Source organism: Phalacrocorax aristotelis, chromosome 5 (assembly GCF_949628215.1).
Source record: "Phalacrocorax aristotelis chromosome 5, bGulAri2.1, whole genome shotgun sequence".
Lineage (NCBI taxonomy): Eukaryota > Metazoa > Chordata > Aves > Suliformes > Phalacrocoracidae > Phalacrocorax > Phalacrocorax aristotelis.
In genome coordinates this window covers 5,693,311-5,709,227 of record NC_134280.1, presented here as the reverse complement: position 1 = coordinate 5,709,227, position 15,917 = coordinate 5,693,311, and the positions used below count along the sequence as shown (strand labels likewise).

At 41.9% G+C, this 15,917-nt stretch overlaps 1 protein-coding gene across 1 annotated transcript in view; it reads right to left on the bottom strand.

The window, feature by feature from the left end:
• LRP1B (LDL receptor related protein 1B) overlaps nt 1-12,914 on the bottom strand; it is a 762,836-nt gene extending 749,922 nt beyond the window's left edge. Inside the window, exon 1 of the mRNA XM_075092828.1 lies at nt 12,610-12,914. Within this exon, the coding sequence (XP_074948929.1) occupies nt 12,610-12,691 (82 nt within the window). The 5' untranslated portion in view covers nt 12,692-12,914. The remainder of the gene's footprint in view (nt 1-12,609) is intronic.
• Nucleotides 12,915-15,917: the final 3,003 nt, after the last annotated feature.

Below are 15,917 nucleotides of genomic sequence, written 5' to 3'. Positions count from 1 at the left end.
AGGTCTGCTCATGTTTCCCCTCCCCGTTTTACTCATTATTTGGTTCAAATCCAACATAAATAGAAGTTGGTTGCCCGGCCCTGGCAGAGAAAGAAGTCTGAGGAATGGGCACTGTCCTCCGGGCAAAAGCCAGGATAGATCCCAGTCGGGCAGGTCACAGAGACTGTGCCAGAGATTATCTCCCATCAAACAGTTACTAAGGTCAAAGATGGAAGGAAAAAACAGATGCTTTCTTCCCCTTCTATAACACTTATTACTGCCCTGAAAAATGCAAATGCTTCCTTTTTTTTCTTAAGGAGCATGCATTTAAATCCAAACTTATCTTTGGTCAAACAACTAGCCCCATTCCAGATGCCTGCCTCACTCAGACAATAAACTTGAAGAACGTGCCCATAAGCAACCCTGCTCCACTGCCGGCATGGGCAAGGCTGAAGCCCAACTCCAATCTTGCCTGCCATGATTTACCCAGTCCCGAATGTTTAGGTACTTTCCTTTAAAAATTGTATTTAACAGTTTTGCAAGAGCCTGCCCCAGCCACTTCCACAGAAAAACCTGCAAAGGGGAGGCAGGAAGTCTAACCTTGGGAAGTATATGAGCCCCACCGGTCTAGCAGAAAGTACATATTTTAAGTGGTGATTTTCCCCCAAGTATGGGTACGCATATTGTTACCAGCTAATGAAATTCATACACATACCTCCTACCACTTTTGCAGGATATCCTTTTGGATGTTTTGAGGTTGATTGGCCTTTGACATCCAAGAACATATTAGTCTGCTTTTTAGTCCTCTTGTAATTAGAAACAATGTCCCGGTTATTGGAAGAATTAAGATGATCAATATTAATGAGCTTTTGGACTGTTATTACACAGTTTCAGCCCACAGCTGCAGACTACCCTGGCTTAGTTTCCAGGGTTTGGGTTTTATCTGTTGGTTTAAAGCACTAACAGATTTCTCCGGGAAAAATGGTAGGTCTACTTACGCATTCAAAGTGGCCAAATTTGAAAACTCAGTTTATACCAACAATTATGTACTCCTGCTCCTAAAAAACAAAAGAGCTCTAAAGATTAGACTACCCTACAAAATACAGTTTTGAGGGATTTGCTCATTTTTAATACAGCCAGTTGCTTTAAAGGGCAATGATTTCCACAGCACAAAGTTCACATAAATTTCCCCACAAGTCCCAAATGCAAACACTATCTGCAAAGTCCATATGCTTTGTATTTCGCAAAAGCTTTGCAGAATACATTTAACATAAGAGAAAACAGAGTTAGGTTCTACTTTTCATCTTTTTGACAGAAAGGTGTCAATAGAAAGCTCTCTTGTCAGCATCTGACTGTAACCCATGCAACTTTATTATTGAAGAATGGGGGGATTACTTTGTGTTATTAAAATATCACTGCACTACTGCTGACTTTTTTGTCTTTACAGTGGTAGCAATTTCTGTTGGAATAAGCTGCTTTAAACCTTCAGTTATTTATCAGTCACAAAAAAAATATCTTCAAGTCTAGAATAACTCGGGTGAATGTAAAATACACCCATGCAGACCTGAAGTCCCACAGTGTATTATCATTCATTTCTATAAAATTATATCTGGATCATCCACGATTTCTTCACTAATACATTCATTCCCAAAAGCAAGTGCTTCAAGGAGGCTCCTGTATTTTCAGAAAAGAAAGAAGGAAGCTTGATTTCCCTATGGCTTATAAAAGACAATACTTGCATGTGCCAAAGATTGCTGCTTATCTCCTCACCTATTCAGAAACACAGGCTCTTTTTGGTTCAGAAGCACTGTGGAAGCTGTTGGGTCAGGGTGGGGTTTTTTGTTGTTGGTTTTTGGGGTTGTTTGGAGTTGTTTTTTTTTTTGTACTGGACAGGGCTTTTCTTGCTCCTTACCAAACAAAATAATCCTGTAATTTAACCAGTAACCTTCCCTGCCTCTCTTTGTTTCCATTATCTACTTCTAGTCTGTTTCCCTGAGGCTACAATCCCAAATGAAAGCAGCGTTCAACAGGCATCTGTATTGTCAAAAGCTGTTACTCTCCGATAAGCTCTGCAGCACCTGGTCACCTGAAGTTGTAAGAGATTTTCCCAGGCATGAGATTTTGTAAATTTGATAGGAAAAGAAAAAAAATTAGGTATCCTACTCAAGGTGCCGATGTGAAATGAGAAGCAAACAAGTAGAATTACCACTCTGCCTGCCCATGGTGCGAGCACAAAGCCCAAGGCCAGCATATGCTTCAAGTGTCACATGAAATACAAATATGGGAAGATTTTCACTTAGGTGGGACAACTTTTCCACTCAACATAAAACAGGACAGCAAATGGAATAAAACATTAAGGGATTTTTTAAAACTAGTAACTGCAAATTACTTGTATGTATGCATGCACAATTAGGCAGTGGTGACCACTTCAAGACGACCATCCTCAACAGACAGGTCTTTCCCCGCCAGAGTCAGAGAAAGAGTCATTAGCTGGCTTCAAGAGAAAGCTCGCCACAGTGTTAACTTACTCCCAGGACCTCCAAGGACATGCTGTGCTATCTTTAGAAAAAACTGGCTACTGTGGGGCTAAACAGGCTGTTGATCTATTACACTCTGACATTTTTCATTAAGATATATAAACTTGTAGAAGGCACTCTCTTAAATTCACATATTTGCATCATGCTTTTCATAGACGCATAAACAGCCTTTTATAATGCACTTAAATTTCTTTGAGTTGTTGGATTTGCAAACACAATGCAGAATCCAAGTTGTGCCATACCTACCAGCTTTTTAGCACTTATTTTATGCAAAAGCTTTTAGTTATGCTCCTAAGATTCACAAGGACATAATAAGTTCTCGGGAATTTTGAATCTTTCACTGGTCACCTTCAGAGCGCCAGTCAACAACAGAATGGCAATCACAGGCAATCACTGCAAGTTTAACTGTATTACAACTTCTTGCAAGGCATTTTTGACACAGTGCGATCCTGTCGTGAGAAGACAGGCCACCAATTAATGTAAATCAGTGCAGTTTCACTGAGGAGCGTTTAACGATTCAAACTGACACAAAATCATAACAGGGTTCATAGTGTTTTACTCATTACTGAATACCACTAATTGGTATGGGGACTTCTGCTGTTTTCAGTAAAAGAAACAATTTTTTAATCACAGAAACCTATGAATTGTACCCAGAATATTCCACAGCAAAGGTAGTAACGACATTAGAAATATAAGCAAGTTTTGTATGCTTGAATGTGCTTTAAATACTGAGCCTCGCAGTTTGCATTTGAGCAGCATTTCAGAATGTCGTCATCATCTGTTGACAACCATCTGCTTCAAACTTCTTAGAGCCCTAAAAGTGGCCTAAATTGGGTATTGACAGACAGAATTTCTACACAGAAAGGGAACTATTCACAGGACAAAAAATACATGACAAAGGCTGGAGACCTGGACATACCTGCCTAGAAATCTGGGGGAAATAAATAAGAAAATTATAGAAGCCTAGATCTGACACTCTCCTGTGATATTACTGGAGATGCAGTTCGCAGGTCTCCGAAAACATAGAAGTGGCAGATTAGCTGACACCAATTCTCCAGAGGAGGATAATCTACAGAGTAAATGGGTAATATTGTGTACTGTCAACTCTGTTCAAGTCACAGCCATTCGAAACCCAGAGAAAGAAATGTAACACAGCAAGTGCAAGCCAAGGAATTCATTCAGATGGGTTTGTACATACACGCTGACCTGAATAGCTTGCTCCAATTTGAAGAAATGTGATAATGGGCCACTTGGGTCAGGGCATAAGATTCTGTCTGCTCACAAACCCCTGGCACTCCTGACTTTGCTGTGCTTAGCAATACCACCTTTCATGGCTCTCCCCGTATATCCAAGGTTTTATATACACATGTATACACAGGCAATACATTCTCACTGAAGTGGCTTATAGCAGCCCTATCTGGTTAGCTGCTGCAGCTCAAGTCAGCCTCCAAGACAATGTCTGCAAAATACCTTCTTGCTCCAATGTAGCCTTGCTTTGTTTCTATCAAAAGCATAAAGGCAATTTAACCCAACAAGCTGTAAGCATGGGATAGTGCCTTAGTTTACACACTTCTCTAGTCTTGCCTTGCTTGGTCTCCCTTGTATATGATTTAATACTGCAGCCCGAGTTCTGTCTCAGACTACTATAGGAAGACACTACTGTGAAGAAACCATTTGCTGTTGGCAATTTCTTCTGTAATCCGAATACAAGAGTAAACCACTTGGCTTAGAACATGGGACCCACGAGGAGTGAGTTCGGTCTGGCAGTCTTCTTGCCTTGCTTCCAGTCCTTAACTCCCACAGCCTGTAAACACCCCTCAAAAAACAACTTCAATATGGTTACACAAAATAAGCATATTTTAAACCAAGTGTTTCTGATGAACTTGTAAGTCAGGCCAGTTTCCCTCCAGGCGATACACGAGTGTCAGCACTGGAGAACACACAGGCTTGACCCATCCCTAGTTATGCTTCATTAAATACTGCTGGAAAAAATAGCTATGTTAAGACAGGACTCAAAAGAAAGTCAAGCATGCTCATCCCTAGATAAGTCTGCAAAGATTCCTAGGGAACTGACATGCTGCATGAGAAGGTACCACCTTTACGTTCCTCCCAGATCAGCATTTTGGAACTGAGCAAAAACTCACCAAAAGCAAGACAAATTTTCCACAATGAGAAGTGCAGTGCTTCATCTAAACAGAACTGCAGCTTCAGCTGTATTACACAGAACTAAGTTTAACTAACCTAATTACTTCCTGGTAGCAGACCACACACATCTTAGCATATTGAGCTGTCTTGAACTTCCTCTCGTTTTCTGACCTCATAAGGTGGTCTCTGCACAAAAATATTGTTTTTTAAATGCGAAATTATCAATTTCTCATTTATTAAAAATAAATTATGTAATAACTCATCTTCTAGAGGATTATTACAATCTGAGAAATGAAAGCCAATTAAGACTTTGATCCATATATTTAAAAATTACATGTGGGAAATATAAAACTGCGTTCAATATAGGGAGCCCTGGCAAAACCGAACCAAAGTTTGGAATAAAAATATTGCAAGAAATATCCGTTTCTTGCAAAAAAGCCATAGGACAATACAGACTATAATTTAATTAACTGTCTTCTAATTAAGGCTTACTTTTATTAAAATGGTCCAAAGTTCCCTTACACTTATGCAGCCTGACCCCATAACCACAAAGGACAAAGCAAAGAATCCATTGACTTCAGTGTAGATTCAGGTCTGTAATCTAGTTGTTAGCACAGTAAAACATAAATACAAACTGTTCTTCTCCAGAGAAGAGTTTCATTGGCAAATGACATACTTTCATTTCATAAACACAGTTTTACACAAACACCAATATACATTTGGTATATATAATGTTTGGTGCATATGCAAAAGAGCATCCAACTAGCTACAATCTTACTTTGCTCTCTCCTCTTATCTTCAGAGTACCTGCAAGCAGAGAGGCAGGTGTTTTGGGGAAGCCTATCTATCATGTAGAAAATTATTGTGGTTTTTCATCATCATCTTGAATTAACGTAACTTTTTTCAATTAGTATTCTTATGACTACACACTACAGCACTCCTCCAGAAAGGTACACTTGGGCAAGGATCAGGAATGGTAGCACTATGCTTTAGAACTACTCAGGAGAGCTCTGTTTGAGGGAAAATACTTCTCTGCATGTTAAGGGACATACAGGTAGGAACACAAGTGCTGTCCACCATATCACAGACTCTGAGAATAAGCAGCAGCACAATCTATTTGACAATATCAGAATTTTATTTTTAAAACTGTTGACAAGAGTATTTTTGCTAGTTTGCAGGTAGGTAAATTAAAATCAAAATATTATATGGAAGATGGGCGGGTATCTTTTTGTTCTGTTGGAGCATGTGCATATGTTAAGAGCACAGTCCTTCTCCTTGACAGAACATCCTACATGGAAAGTACCGCATTTGCAAAGCATTGCGTCAGCATTCGTCTTGCATGTCATCTATTTCATGGAAATACGGTCTATATCATGGACAACAGAACTGCACCTTTTCATTCTGTTTTCTTTGTTCATTCAAGGAAAAAGAACAGTGAAGCTTAGGAACTGCCATTAAAAAAAAAGAGCTCCATGGCGGTGAAAACCTTGAGGAATTATAGATATTATTCTTCTTCTCAAAGCTTAACATTTATCTTACAGCACTTATCCTATTACACTTGAAGCATAAGTCACTCAATAGTGTCATGCACAAGAGTTACCAAGGGACGTCCTACTGGCAATAAGGCAATAGATAGTCCAAAATACATTGATATTATCAAGAAAAGGAAAAAGGTATATTCTTACTTCTGAAGCAAAGCTGAGTTTCAACAGTTTGGCTCTTCTGGAAGGCCACACCATTCAGCAGGAAGCAGCACATGAGATGTTTGGGAACATCCAGCAAGTGTTGAAAGCTCATTTCAGGCTTCAACATACCATATCTAGAACTTGTAATACTGTAATATCTATTTTTCCACCTCAGAGAATTACACTGTATTTCTAACTGAATAGAAATAAAAATCTCAAAGCATGCCTCACTTCCAGACTGACATTACCTCATCTTTAAAAAAAAGCCCTATTTACTCAGTAGCACACTTACATATGGCAGTAGTTTGTTATTAATGCACAACTGCAATTTACTACAAAATGGTCATGTAGCTGCTCAAGAGACCTACAACCTTCTCTCCAGCATCCAGTTCTAACCTCAGACTGGTGGGCTTCATAAACACCATACACAGAGCCCAATTCCGATTCTGTGTTTACATACTGCTTGAGAAGCAATGGCATATAATAACAATACATAACAGACCCACAAAACGCTTTCCAGGTACATAGAAAGATCTTATTCCTGCTATGAGGATCTTACAAATTAAATCAGATTAATAAAATAGTGAACATATTACTGGCAAAAGCATGTGTTTGTCTCTCTAATGATCCTTCCCAGTTCCCATTAAATCGAATTAAAAGGCACTGACTGAGTTTTATTGGAATTCCATTACCGAGGTCCAGTCCTGCTCACACACAGCCCAGCACCTACGGGAAACGGCCCTTCCCCAGCCCGCAGAGGCTCTGGAGCATCCTCTCATGCACAAAGCGAAGGCACCCTGTCAGTGGGATCACGGCTGGGTCAGGTGGCTGATTTTACAGTAACAAGTCCTGGTTATTTCACTTTACCAGCTACCTGAAAAAGAAGATTCTGCTTTAGGAAGTTTTGCTGTATCTTGGGGATTTTTCACATTATGGTCAACAACTGGCTAGCTAGCTGGAATATAACTGCATTTACAAATATTTTTGTCTTTTCAATAGACAGACTTTAAGGGCAAAAAAATCAACTTGTTTAATTAAAAAACAAACTAGTGGGTTGGACAGAAGGTGCACAGTCATTATTTGAGTAGTTATATTAAAAAATCCAATTAGTTCCTAATTGCACTTACAAATTTAGGACCTAGTTCTGCAATGTCTACACTTAGCCCAAACTCACACTAAATACAGAGTCAATAGTCTACATGACTTGCATAAAAATAGCCAAGTTCTGGTATTTTTGTCTTCAGCATTCATCATTAAGAATGTTTTGGGTAAGTGCAATTAAAGTGAGTTCTCCAAGCAAAATTTTTTTAATTGCATTTGAAGTAACAAGACTATTAAAGAGCAGATTAATACATAAAAGCTAGGAAAAAGCAACAACATACTGGGATTCAAAATATACTACTGTAACAAAAGCAATGTTCTACTATCTAAATTACTAGCATTTCTATAGATAGCCACCATTCTAAATTCACAAATTAAAGTTACATATGTCCTTTAGAGTCAATACAATAAAGAGAACCCTATCTTCTTCAACTGTAAACAACAGATGGAAGGACCTGTAACAAGGTGCTGGAGGAACACACACTTCCAAGCTGCGGGCTGAAGTCAATGCGAGTTTTGGGGCTTTCTTCAAATGGAGAAAGATTGGGGTCCATATGAACCTTACAGGTATGATATATGCTCAAATTTACATAGAGGCAGTCACATAACACTTCAGAGAGCCACTGTGTGAAGTAAGAGCTTTTCTTTAAGTCTCTGAAGGACAGCTACTTCAACCTGCAGGAGTATTAGCAGAAACTATGGTAAATTAGTAGGTTTGCTACAAATCAAGTTTACATACAGCCTTTTCACATCCAACACCTAGTTTTGAATTTTAAAATGCATTTTACCCTTTTAAATAGTTTGTGCTTCTTCCTTTTATTATACTAAAGCTCTCCAAAACCACTGACATTAACAATCCGGGTAAGCAAGAACGTGCATGTCAGTTCACAGAAAACCACACACAGTTTGCTCAATCTCCAGAATTGTCAGGTTTTTGTGCATGCAGTCACAGACTCAACTGAGGACATACATACTTCACTGACTGCCTATAAAACCAGTCACTGAAATTGCACTTGTGGACATCTCCCACAATGTGTCTTTAATTACCTCTTACCACAAATCCTTCTAACTACTCTCCTAAACTACTCAATATATTTTCACCCTTCTCTGTAATTTTGCCTCTCCAATGACAGGCAGGTTCTGAAGCAATATTGTTCTTTGGAATAAATAAATAAATAAATGGCAATGACACTGTAACCTTGGGAAGCATCTCTTTCACATGTAAGTTTCTAATACCTATCATCTAGGTTCAAAACATAACAAACTTAAGTATGGGAACATACACCTCTGTAGTACAGCACAGAAACAGCTTTTGCTTTTTTTTTTTTTTTTGAGAGAATACTTTCCAACAGATGGCCAAGCTGGAGCTCAGTCTGGTGAAGTACAGCAGCGCTTGGTACACCCGGTTTCAAACATTAAGCTACTAATAACGAGATAGTTGTAAAGCCTCCTGATGTACTCGCTGTTGCCTGCTGTGACACCTTACCAGGGAATGAGGGCCATCAGCAGTCATCACAAGGAGACAGATTTATTTCACCTGGTTTGTGTTTCTGCTACCGGGGTGAGTAATCCAAACTCTCATCAGCTGAACCTTAAACCCAAAGATTCCATTTCAAAGTAATTTGTTTCCAGCCTTCACTTACATATGGTCAAAGGACACTGTGAAAACAATAAATTCCCTGCTAAGTGGAATAAAGACAGAAGTTCTGGAAGCATTTGTGACTTCAGAGAGGAATAATGTTCAGAAAATTTGTCCTTCTTTAAAACAGCTTAAAAATCACAAAGAAGAAGAAAAAACTCAATGTGTGACATGCCGTTGCTCGGGGAACTTAGAGTTTTAAGTTACCTGACGGCATTTTCCCATTCAGTATAAAGTCTACCTTCACAGGAGACCCCTGGCAAGACTCTGGTGAGGAGCTGTTTCATCACACCAGCACTTGAAGGACAGATCCGAAACACTGAAATAGCACGTGAAAGTCTGTAGCAAGACACCACTTCAGTGCTGCCGGCAGAAGTGATCTGCCACCAAAACCAAACACAAACAAACCGGCAGCTTCACCACAGAGAGTAAGTCAATTAATAACGAGCCATGCACTCATTAGTACCGTGGATACACATTTCACTGACAGCACCACACATTTGTGAAGATTATCCAAATTGAGCTCCTGTTATCCAGGGTATCTATGTGATTTGGATAACCTCGAGGTAATCATGCCAATTAGTACAGTCAATTCATGTAATGCCATTCCAGAACAGCAGAGACACAAAAACAAAAAGTATGACAAAAAAAAGGGGTGTAGGAACCTAGGCATGAAGCCAAGGTGAAGCTCCAAGGCAGGAGAGAGCTGTGGGAAGGAAATATGCGCACCAGAGCTGCAGAGCACCTTCAGCTCAAGTGCTCAGGAGGTGGAGATGGGACCTGTGAAGTTCCCTTGCATGTCTTTAGGGAGAGCAGGTAACAAATGTAGTCTTCGCAGCTTCATAAGCTGTTAGCAAGGTTCTTCTCAGGCTTCTGAAATTCATTTATTGCAACAGTTGCAACTCCTTCACAGATAGCTGCAAGGGAATCTAGGTCCATGAGCTTCCTCAGGAAGAGACCGACTGAAGCGTAAGAAAAGGAAATCAGACCTCTTCTTCACGGCTTAAATGGCAGAGTCTCAACTGCTGGACTTCTCCCTTATCCTGTCACCCTCCTGGCTCGATTCCCTTCTCTCCTCACTTCCTTTTTCCATCTCCCCTTCTCCGTATCTTTTTCTCTTCCCAATTTTTTATATACATAACATAACTAGAGGAGTTGCAACCTGGCTGACAGACCCGACAGACTGGAAGAGTTTCACTGTATTTCAAACCCAGAGAAAAGGTTTAGATAATTCAAACTTCGGTGGGGTTCCCCCACACACACCTCTTTTTCCCTGGGGTTGTTACCCACTGCTCTAATAGAAGGTGTTACCTCTCCCTACAGCACCTCAGTACTATCTTATATTACCATGGCTACCACAACACTGCTATTAACACAACCCATGACATTTTCCCAGTTCTCTTATTACCAATGGTGAGCCTCAGTGCATTCCAGATTTCAGTGCCTTTCACATACATTAAGCTTAGCATGCTCCAGTGACTCAGAATTTCCTCCTGTAAAGGAAAATCAGCTTGGTACGGTCAATAATTTTTCCAGTGTATCATAAAGTTTATCTGATGTGCAAATGTAATTCTCTATCTCGATGCCTCATCCTGAATCCCTTTTAGGTTGAGACCACTTGACATTTTTTAAACAAAATGCCTTTTAAGTCCTAATTTGTACTCCACTCTGTTTTGATAAGACATGACATTATGATACGATGAGTTAGTTGATTCTAAGTAAATTTGATTTATCCCACTTTTCGGGCTGGTATGATTTACAAGGATGTTGCCTTTTAAGATGGGATTGATTTTAATGTAAGCTGACAGCACTTTTTTTGTGTGTGAAACACTAAATCAGAGCAAGGTAGGTATGAAAACAAAGGGAAAATGAAGCAAAATTTAAACACCAGAAATTAATATTCATCAATAATTGGCACCTGCTTATCTCCATCACGGAAGACAGAATGACAAATCAGTTTCCAGAACAATTCCACAAAATGTTTGAAAGTTTGATTTTTATTCATAAGAGCAGACGCACGCTACAGCTGCTGAAATGTAATCTGACCATTTTGTGAATACCATGGAAAGTTCTTGAAATATTTTTCATCAAACAAGCACTATCACAACCAGGAATCTTCATGTATCAAAGTAAAAGCATATGTACCCTTCATAAAACTGAAAGATTTTCTAAGAACCTTTCCTATCTGGCTGTTCAGGTGCCATTATATTGAATGCTACCCTCATTGCTTTGCAATATCCTTGTACCGTACGATGCAGTGTTTTAAACATGCAAGTTTGTGATGCTGCAGCAATACTTTTCTCTTTGATAGGTAGTTATTTCTCATTTTTACAGCATGAATCACCCATGTAATTTTGATAGCTAGGTGGGAAAGAGACCAGAGAGATCTGGTAGTTCGACTGAAGCAGAAACCTATACCCCAGACTATCTAGAGGCATCCGCGCTCACCCAAACGAGTTGTGAGCAGTTAGTAAACAATTTAGTAGGTAGTGTGTACGTGATGGAGAGGAGCCGGCTGCCTAGCAGTGGGAATTCAATGCTGTTTAGAGTTATATTTCTACTGAAATCTAGCTGAATCCTCGCAGACCGTGTACAACAACATTCAGAGCAGCCTCCTTCATGAGACCACGCAGTTTTGAAGCTAAAGGGCTTGTACAAACAAGCCGACAGACTATTTTCTGATCGGCACCGTTTTCTACGGCGGTAAGAAAACCTGAGTCAGAGCAGCACACTGCCATTCCTGCACCGGAGCGGAACAGGAGGGGGGCTCAGTCCGTACTTAGAAAATATTTCATTCAAACATCCCCCAGGAAAATAAGAGAGGTCTGCTAACAGTACAAAATGCGACAAGAAACCCTGAGGCTGGCTCCGGCAGGAGGACCGCTACCTTCTTTGATCAGACACTTCTGAGAAGAAAAAGAGTTGCAACTTCTGAAATTTTCCGCACCTCGGCTACGAGGTCCTGAGCTCCTTCTGCCTCCCCGCCTCTACCCAGCTCAGCAGCTAGAAGTTCAGAGCAGAATGAAAGGCAGGAACTTTGGCAATACTCGGGAAAGCGGAGGGCATTCGCCGTTTCGGCGGCGCACGGCCGCCCAGCCCCGGGGCTTGCTCGGGGAGCCCCTCGGCCGGCGCCGCTCCCCAGGAGCTACCCGAGGCACCGGCGCAGGTATTTCCAGTGCCGGGGAGGAGTGGGGTGGGGGGGCACCGGGCCCCCGCAACGAGCTCCCGCCTTGCGTGCTTAGGGCGAGGCGGCAGTTTAAGCCATATCAGTGCGGGGGTTTGGGGCCGGAGCCGTGCATCCCTGCCCCGCCGTCCCCCTCCCCTGCGCAGGGCTCGCCCGGCCCCGCTGGCGGGGAGCGCTGGGCGGCCGCGCCCGCCGGCCCCGGGCAGGGCGGAGGGGCAGCGAGGCGCGCACCGCGCCGCGAAAATAAACTTCCCGGGGAGAAGCCGGCACTGGCGGAAAGTTGGGCGGTCGAAGGGGGCGAGCTGCCAGGCTCCGCGTTCCGCCGCGGACGCGCCTTACCTCCGCGGGCTGCGGCTGCCAGCGCCTCGGCGACGGGCGGTAATCCCCAGAGCGTCGCCAGGGCCAGGAGGAGCGCGGACATCGCGGCGAGCCGCGCCGCGGGAGGCAGCCGGCCGGCTGACTGACTAACCGACCGACCGGCCGGCGGTGCGGAGCGGCAGCGCCGCCGTCTGCGCGGAGCCTCTGCGGGAGCTGCCGCCGCCGTCTCGCCGTCACTTTTCAACGCGGAGCGCGGCTGGTCTTGCCTCACGCAGCGATCGGGCACCGCCGGGCGCCGGCGGCGGCAGCGCCGCGCTCCCTCCTTCCCTCCTCCCGCCCGCCCCCCGGCCCGCCCCGCCCCGCCGAGCGCCAGGCGCGAAGCCGCGCCGCACGCGCGGGGGAAGGCGGGAAGCGCCTCACCTCCCCGGCGCTCCCCCCTCAGCCTTGGGCTTTGGGTTGGGTTTTTTCCCTTTCAAATTTGATGTAATTTAAAAAAAAAAATCGCAAAGACAAACCTCGGGAAGGCTTGGGTGGCACGGTGGGTGAGTCAGCAAAAGAAAAAAAAAGAAAAAATACGTTAAAACCCCACAAACCCTCGTGCATTATTAAGCCACGGGGATGGAAGCACCCTGAGAAGTCTGCGTGTTTCTTCTTTCTGTAAACAAAAAGTTGACATCCAAAGCGGCTCTCGCAAACTTGGCTTGAGTTAATGATGGTTCTTGAAGTACATCTAAGCAGGCGGTGAGCTCACGTTTAGTATATGCTCCCCGCTTTGTGCGGCTGAATCATAACTTACACATTACATAAACGTATTACCTTGAAATTGTCACCCAAATGTGGTTTGTGTATCACATTTTCACAATTTTTTTTTAAAAACAGGCTCTTTAACAGGCGAAAAGGTGATAAAGCTTCTACATCATCCTCAGATATGAGTCTTCTCCAAAGACAGCACGGTGCTGAAATTGACTGCTGAGACCTTTACATTTCAAGGGTAAAGCCTCAGTCCTTTAACTTCTTGTTTATGTTCCCCAACACAGAACCTAAACACCTCTTATATGAAGCGGTACAGCCGAGAGGCTTCCAGGGGCAGAAAGACCAGGTGATGCTGAAGGACGGAATAACGCAAAACTAGGAGAAGTATGAAATATTTCATTATTTCTGTCAAAATGAGGGAAGAACCCTGCAACACAGTGGCCCAAGAACGGAAAAGCCCAGTCCTGGTCCCAGGGACTCCTGTGAGGTCAGGGACTGGCAGGACTCACGGGGGTAGCACTATTACTGCAAATAATTTACAACTGAGGGGAAAAATCCAGTTGGATCAAAGTCTGCATTTATCTACTGTCTTTAAAGCCTATGTAATTCCCCTACAGTCAATTAGTATTTATACAGCCATAACTGAGCAGAATTATAGATCCCAGTGTAGAAAACCTTTGCTAATACAGAAACGAGCAGATCTGAATTAAAGTGAAAAAATCTGGCAGTGTCCATGGTCTTGGAAATCAGTTGCTTTTATAACCAAAATGAAGTCATGCTGAATGTCACACTGAAACATTATTCTACCGCATTTACAGATGAGATTGCCTTGCATCCTTCTGTAAACCACCAGAGCCACCTATATGGCTCTTATGCATTAATTATGATTTTATTTGAGCAACCTTTTACATCTCAAATATGAAAATATATAGATGCTAGAGCCAAATGAGAAAATGTGTGAAGAAAAACCACGGAATTCCAAGTTGTGAGGAACTCCTGCTTAAATCAGTGACATTTCCCACATGCCAGGGTTGTCACATGGTATAAAGAAACACATATTTGCAAGTGAACATGCTGTCCCTGCGTTCTCGGGATCCAGAGCTATCTTTACAGAACACTCTCCTTTCATCTTGACTTCTTGCACCTTCTGCAAAAGTCTCAAGGTCTGGAAGGTTACAAGTGGTCATGATTTTCCCCCAAACGCTAGCCATTAATTGGTGTGCTGCCCTTTAGTGCCTTCTCACCGAAACACCTTGACTAAAATCCTTCTTTTCAACCATCTGATACTTTATTTCTAATTTGGTCCTTTTCATTCTTACTCCATACTTATTTAACAACAGTCCTCACTACTCGTCTTGAACAATTTCCTTTAATGATACAGTGCAATTTACTGCCCATTTTAAACATTAACATTTATGACCGTCTTTTAAGAATTAATTGATCTTGCTTTCAATACTGCAGCTCATATATGCACATAAACTTATTAAAATATTTAAATAGTGTATATAATAAAAGTCAATGGCCTCCTTGTTTACAGGACATAAAGTGTCAATACAGAGTATGCAGTCAGAATTATGATTAAAAATGCAATTACCTGTAAGTAATCATTTGTCAAATTACTGCCTAAAAATGTAGCTTGCTTTAACATAGAACTATGAGGCGATAATTATCATAGAAGCCGGGTTTTAAAATACAGGCTGTTGAACAAATACAAGTTGACCTTTGATAAATCATTCTCCTTAGCTTCATTTCCATTAAACATCACTCATTATGAAGTGATGGGGCGATGGGATGTCCCTATATGATGGGACAACTCCAACGACATAGTAGAAATGTGTATGGGTAACCAGCGTTCTCATATCTCCTTTCCACCTCAAAACAAAGCAGCACCAAGAGCTGTGTGAAAGTTTTAATGTACATCTTCTGTGAAACACCTACAAATGTTTGCTGAAGCTACCAGAGACAGAATCCAAGCCCTTATCTACATGTATAATATAATTCAAACGCTTTAAGCAATCACCTGCTGTATAACATGCTTTTCCTCTACCTCAGACCTGAGAAAAAAGAAAGGAAATGGAGATTTTAGCTGGATACTGTTTCTGTGCTTCCAGCCTCTGTGCCGTTGTTTGTATGCATGCAACTTCATTCAGATTTCTGCGCGGTGGGTGAACATGGAGACACGGGACTGGTGGCAGAAACACAGATCAGGAACCAGATGTGTTTGTCAAATACTTACTGAAGCCTCCAGCCACTCCCATCTGAAAGCACCGAACCAGAAGCACCAGGGAGGTGAACTAAGAGCGGACAAGAAGGAGAAAGGGAAAAAGGAATTGTGCGTATAGAAATGCCTTTTCATTGCTAAAGCCAAAAAAAGGTGATTATATAGGAGACTAGAGTGAAGTACTGCTGGACAGAAAATTCAAAGTTAAAAATGCTGTTAGAGATCTGGTTGCTCCTGTGGTGCTTTATAACTTCTTCCTCCTAATCAGAGTTATTAACACTGACTGGTTAAATAAATGAATTCATCAAGCTATAGAATATTATGAAATCTCTTATTGAGATAAATTAAACAAAGT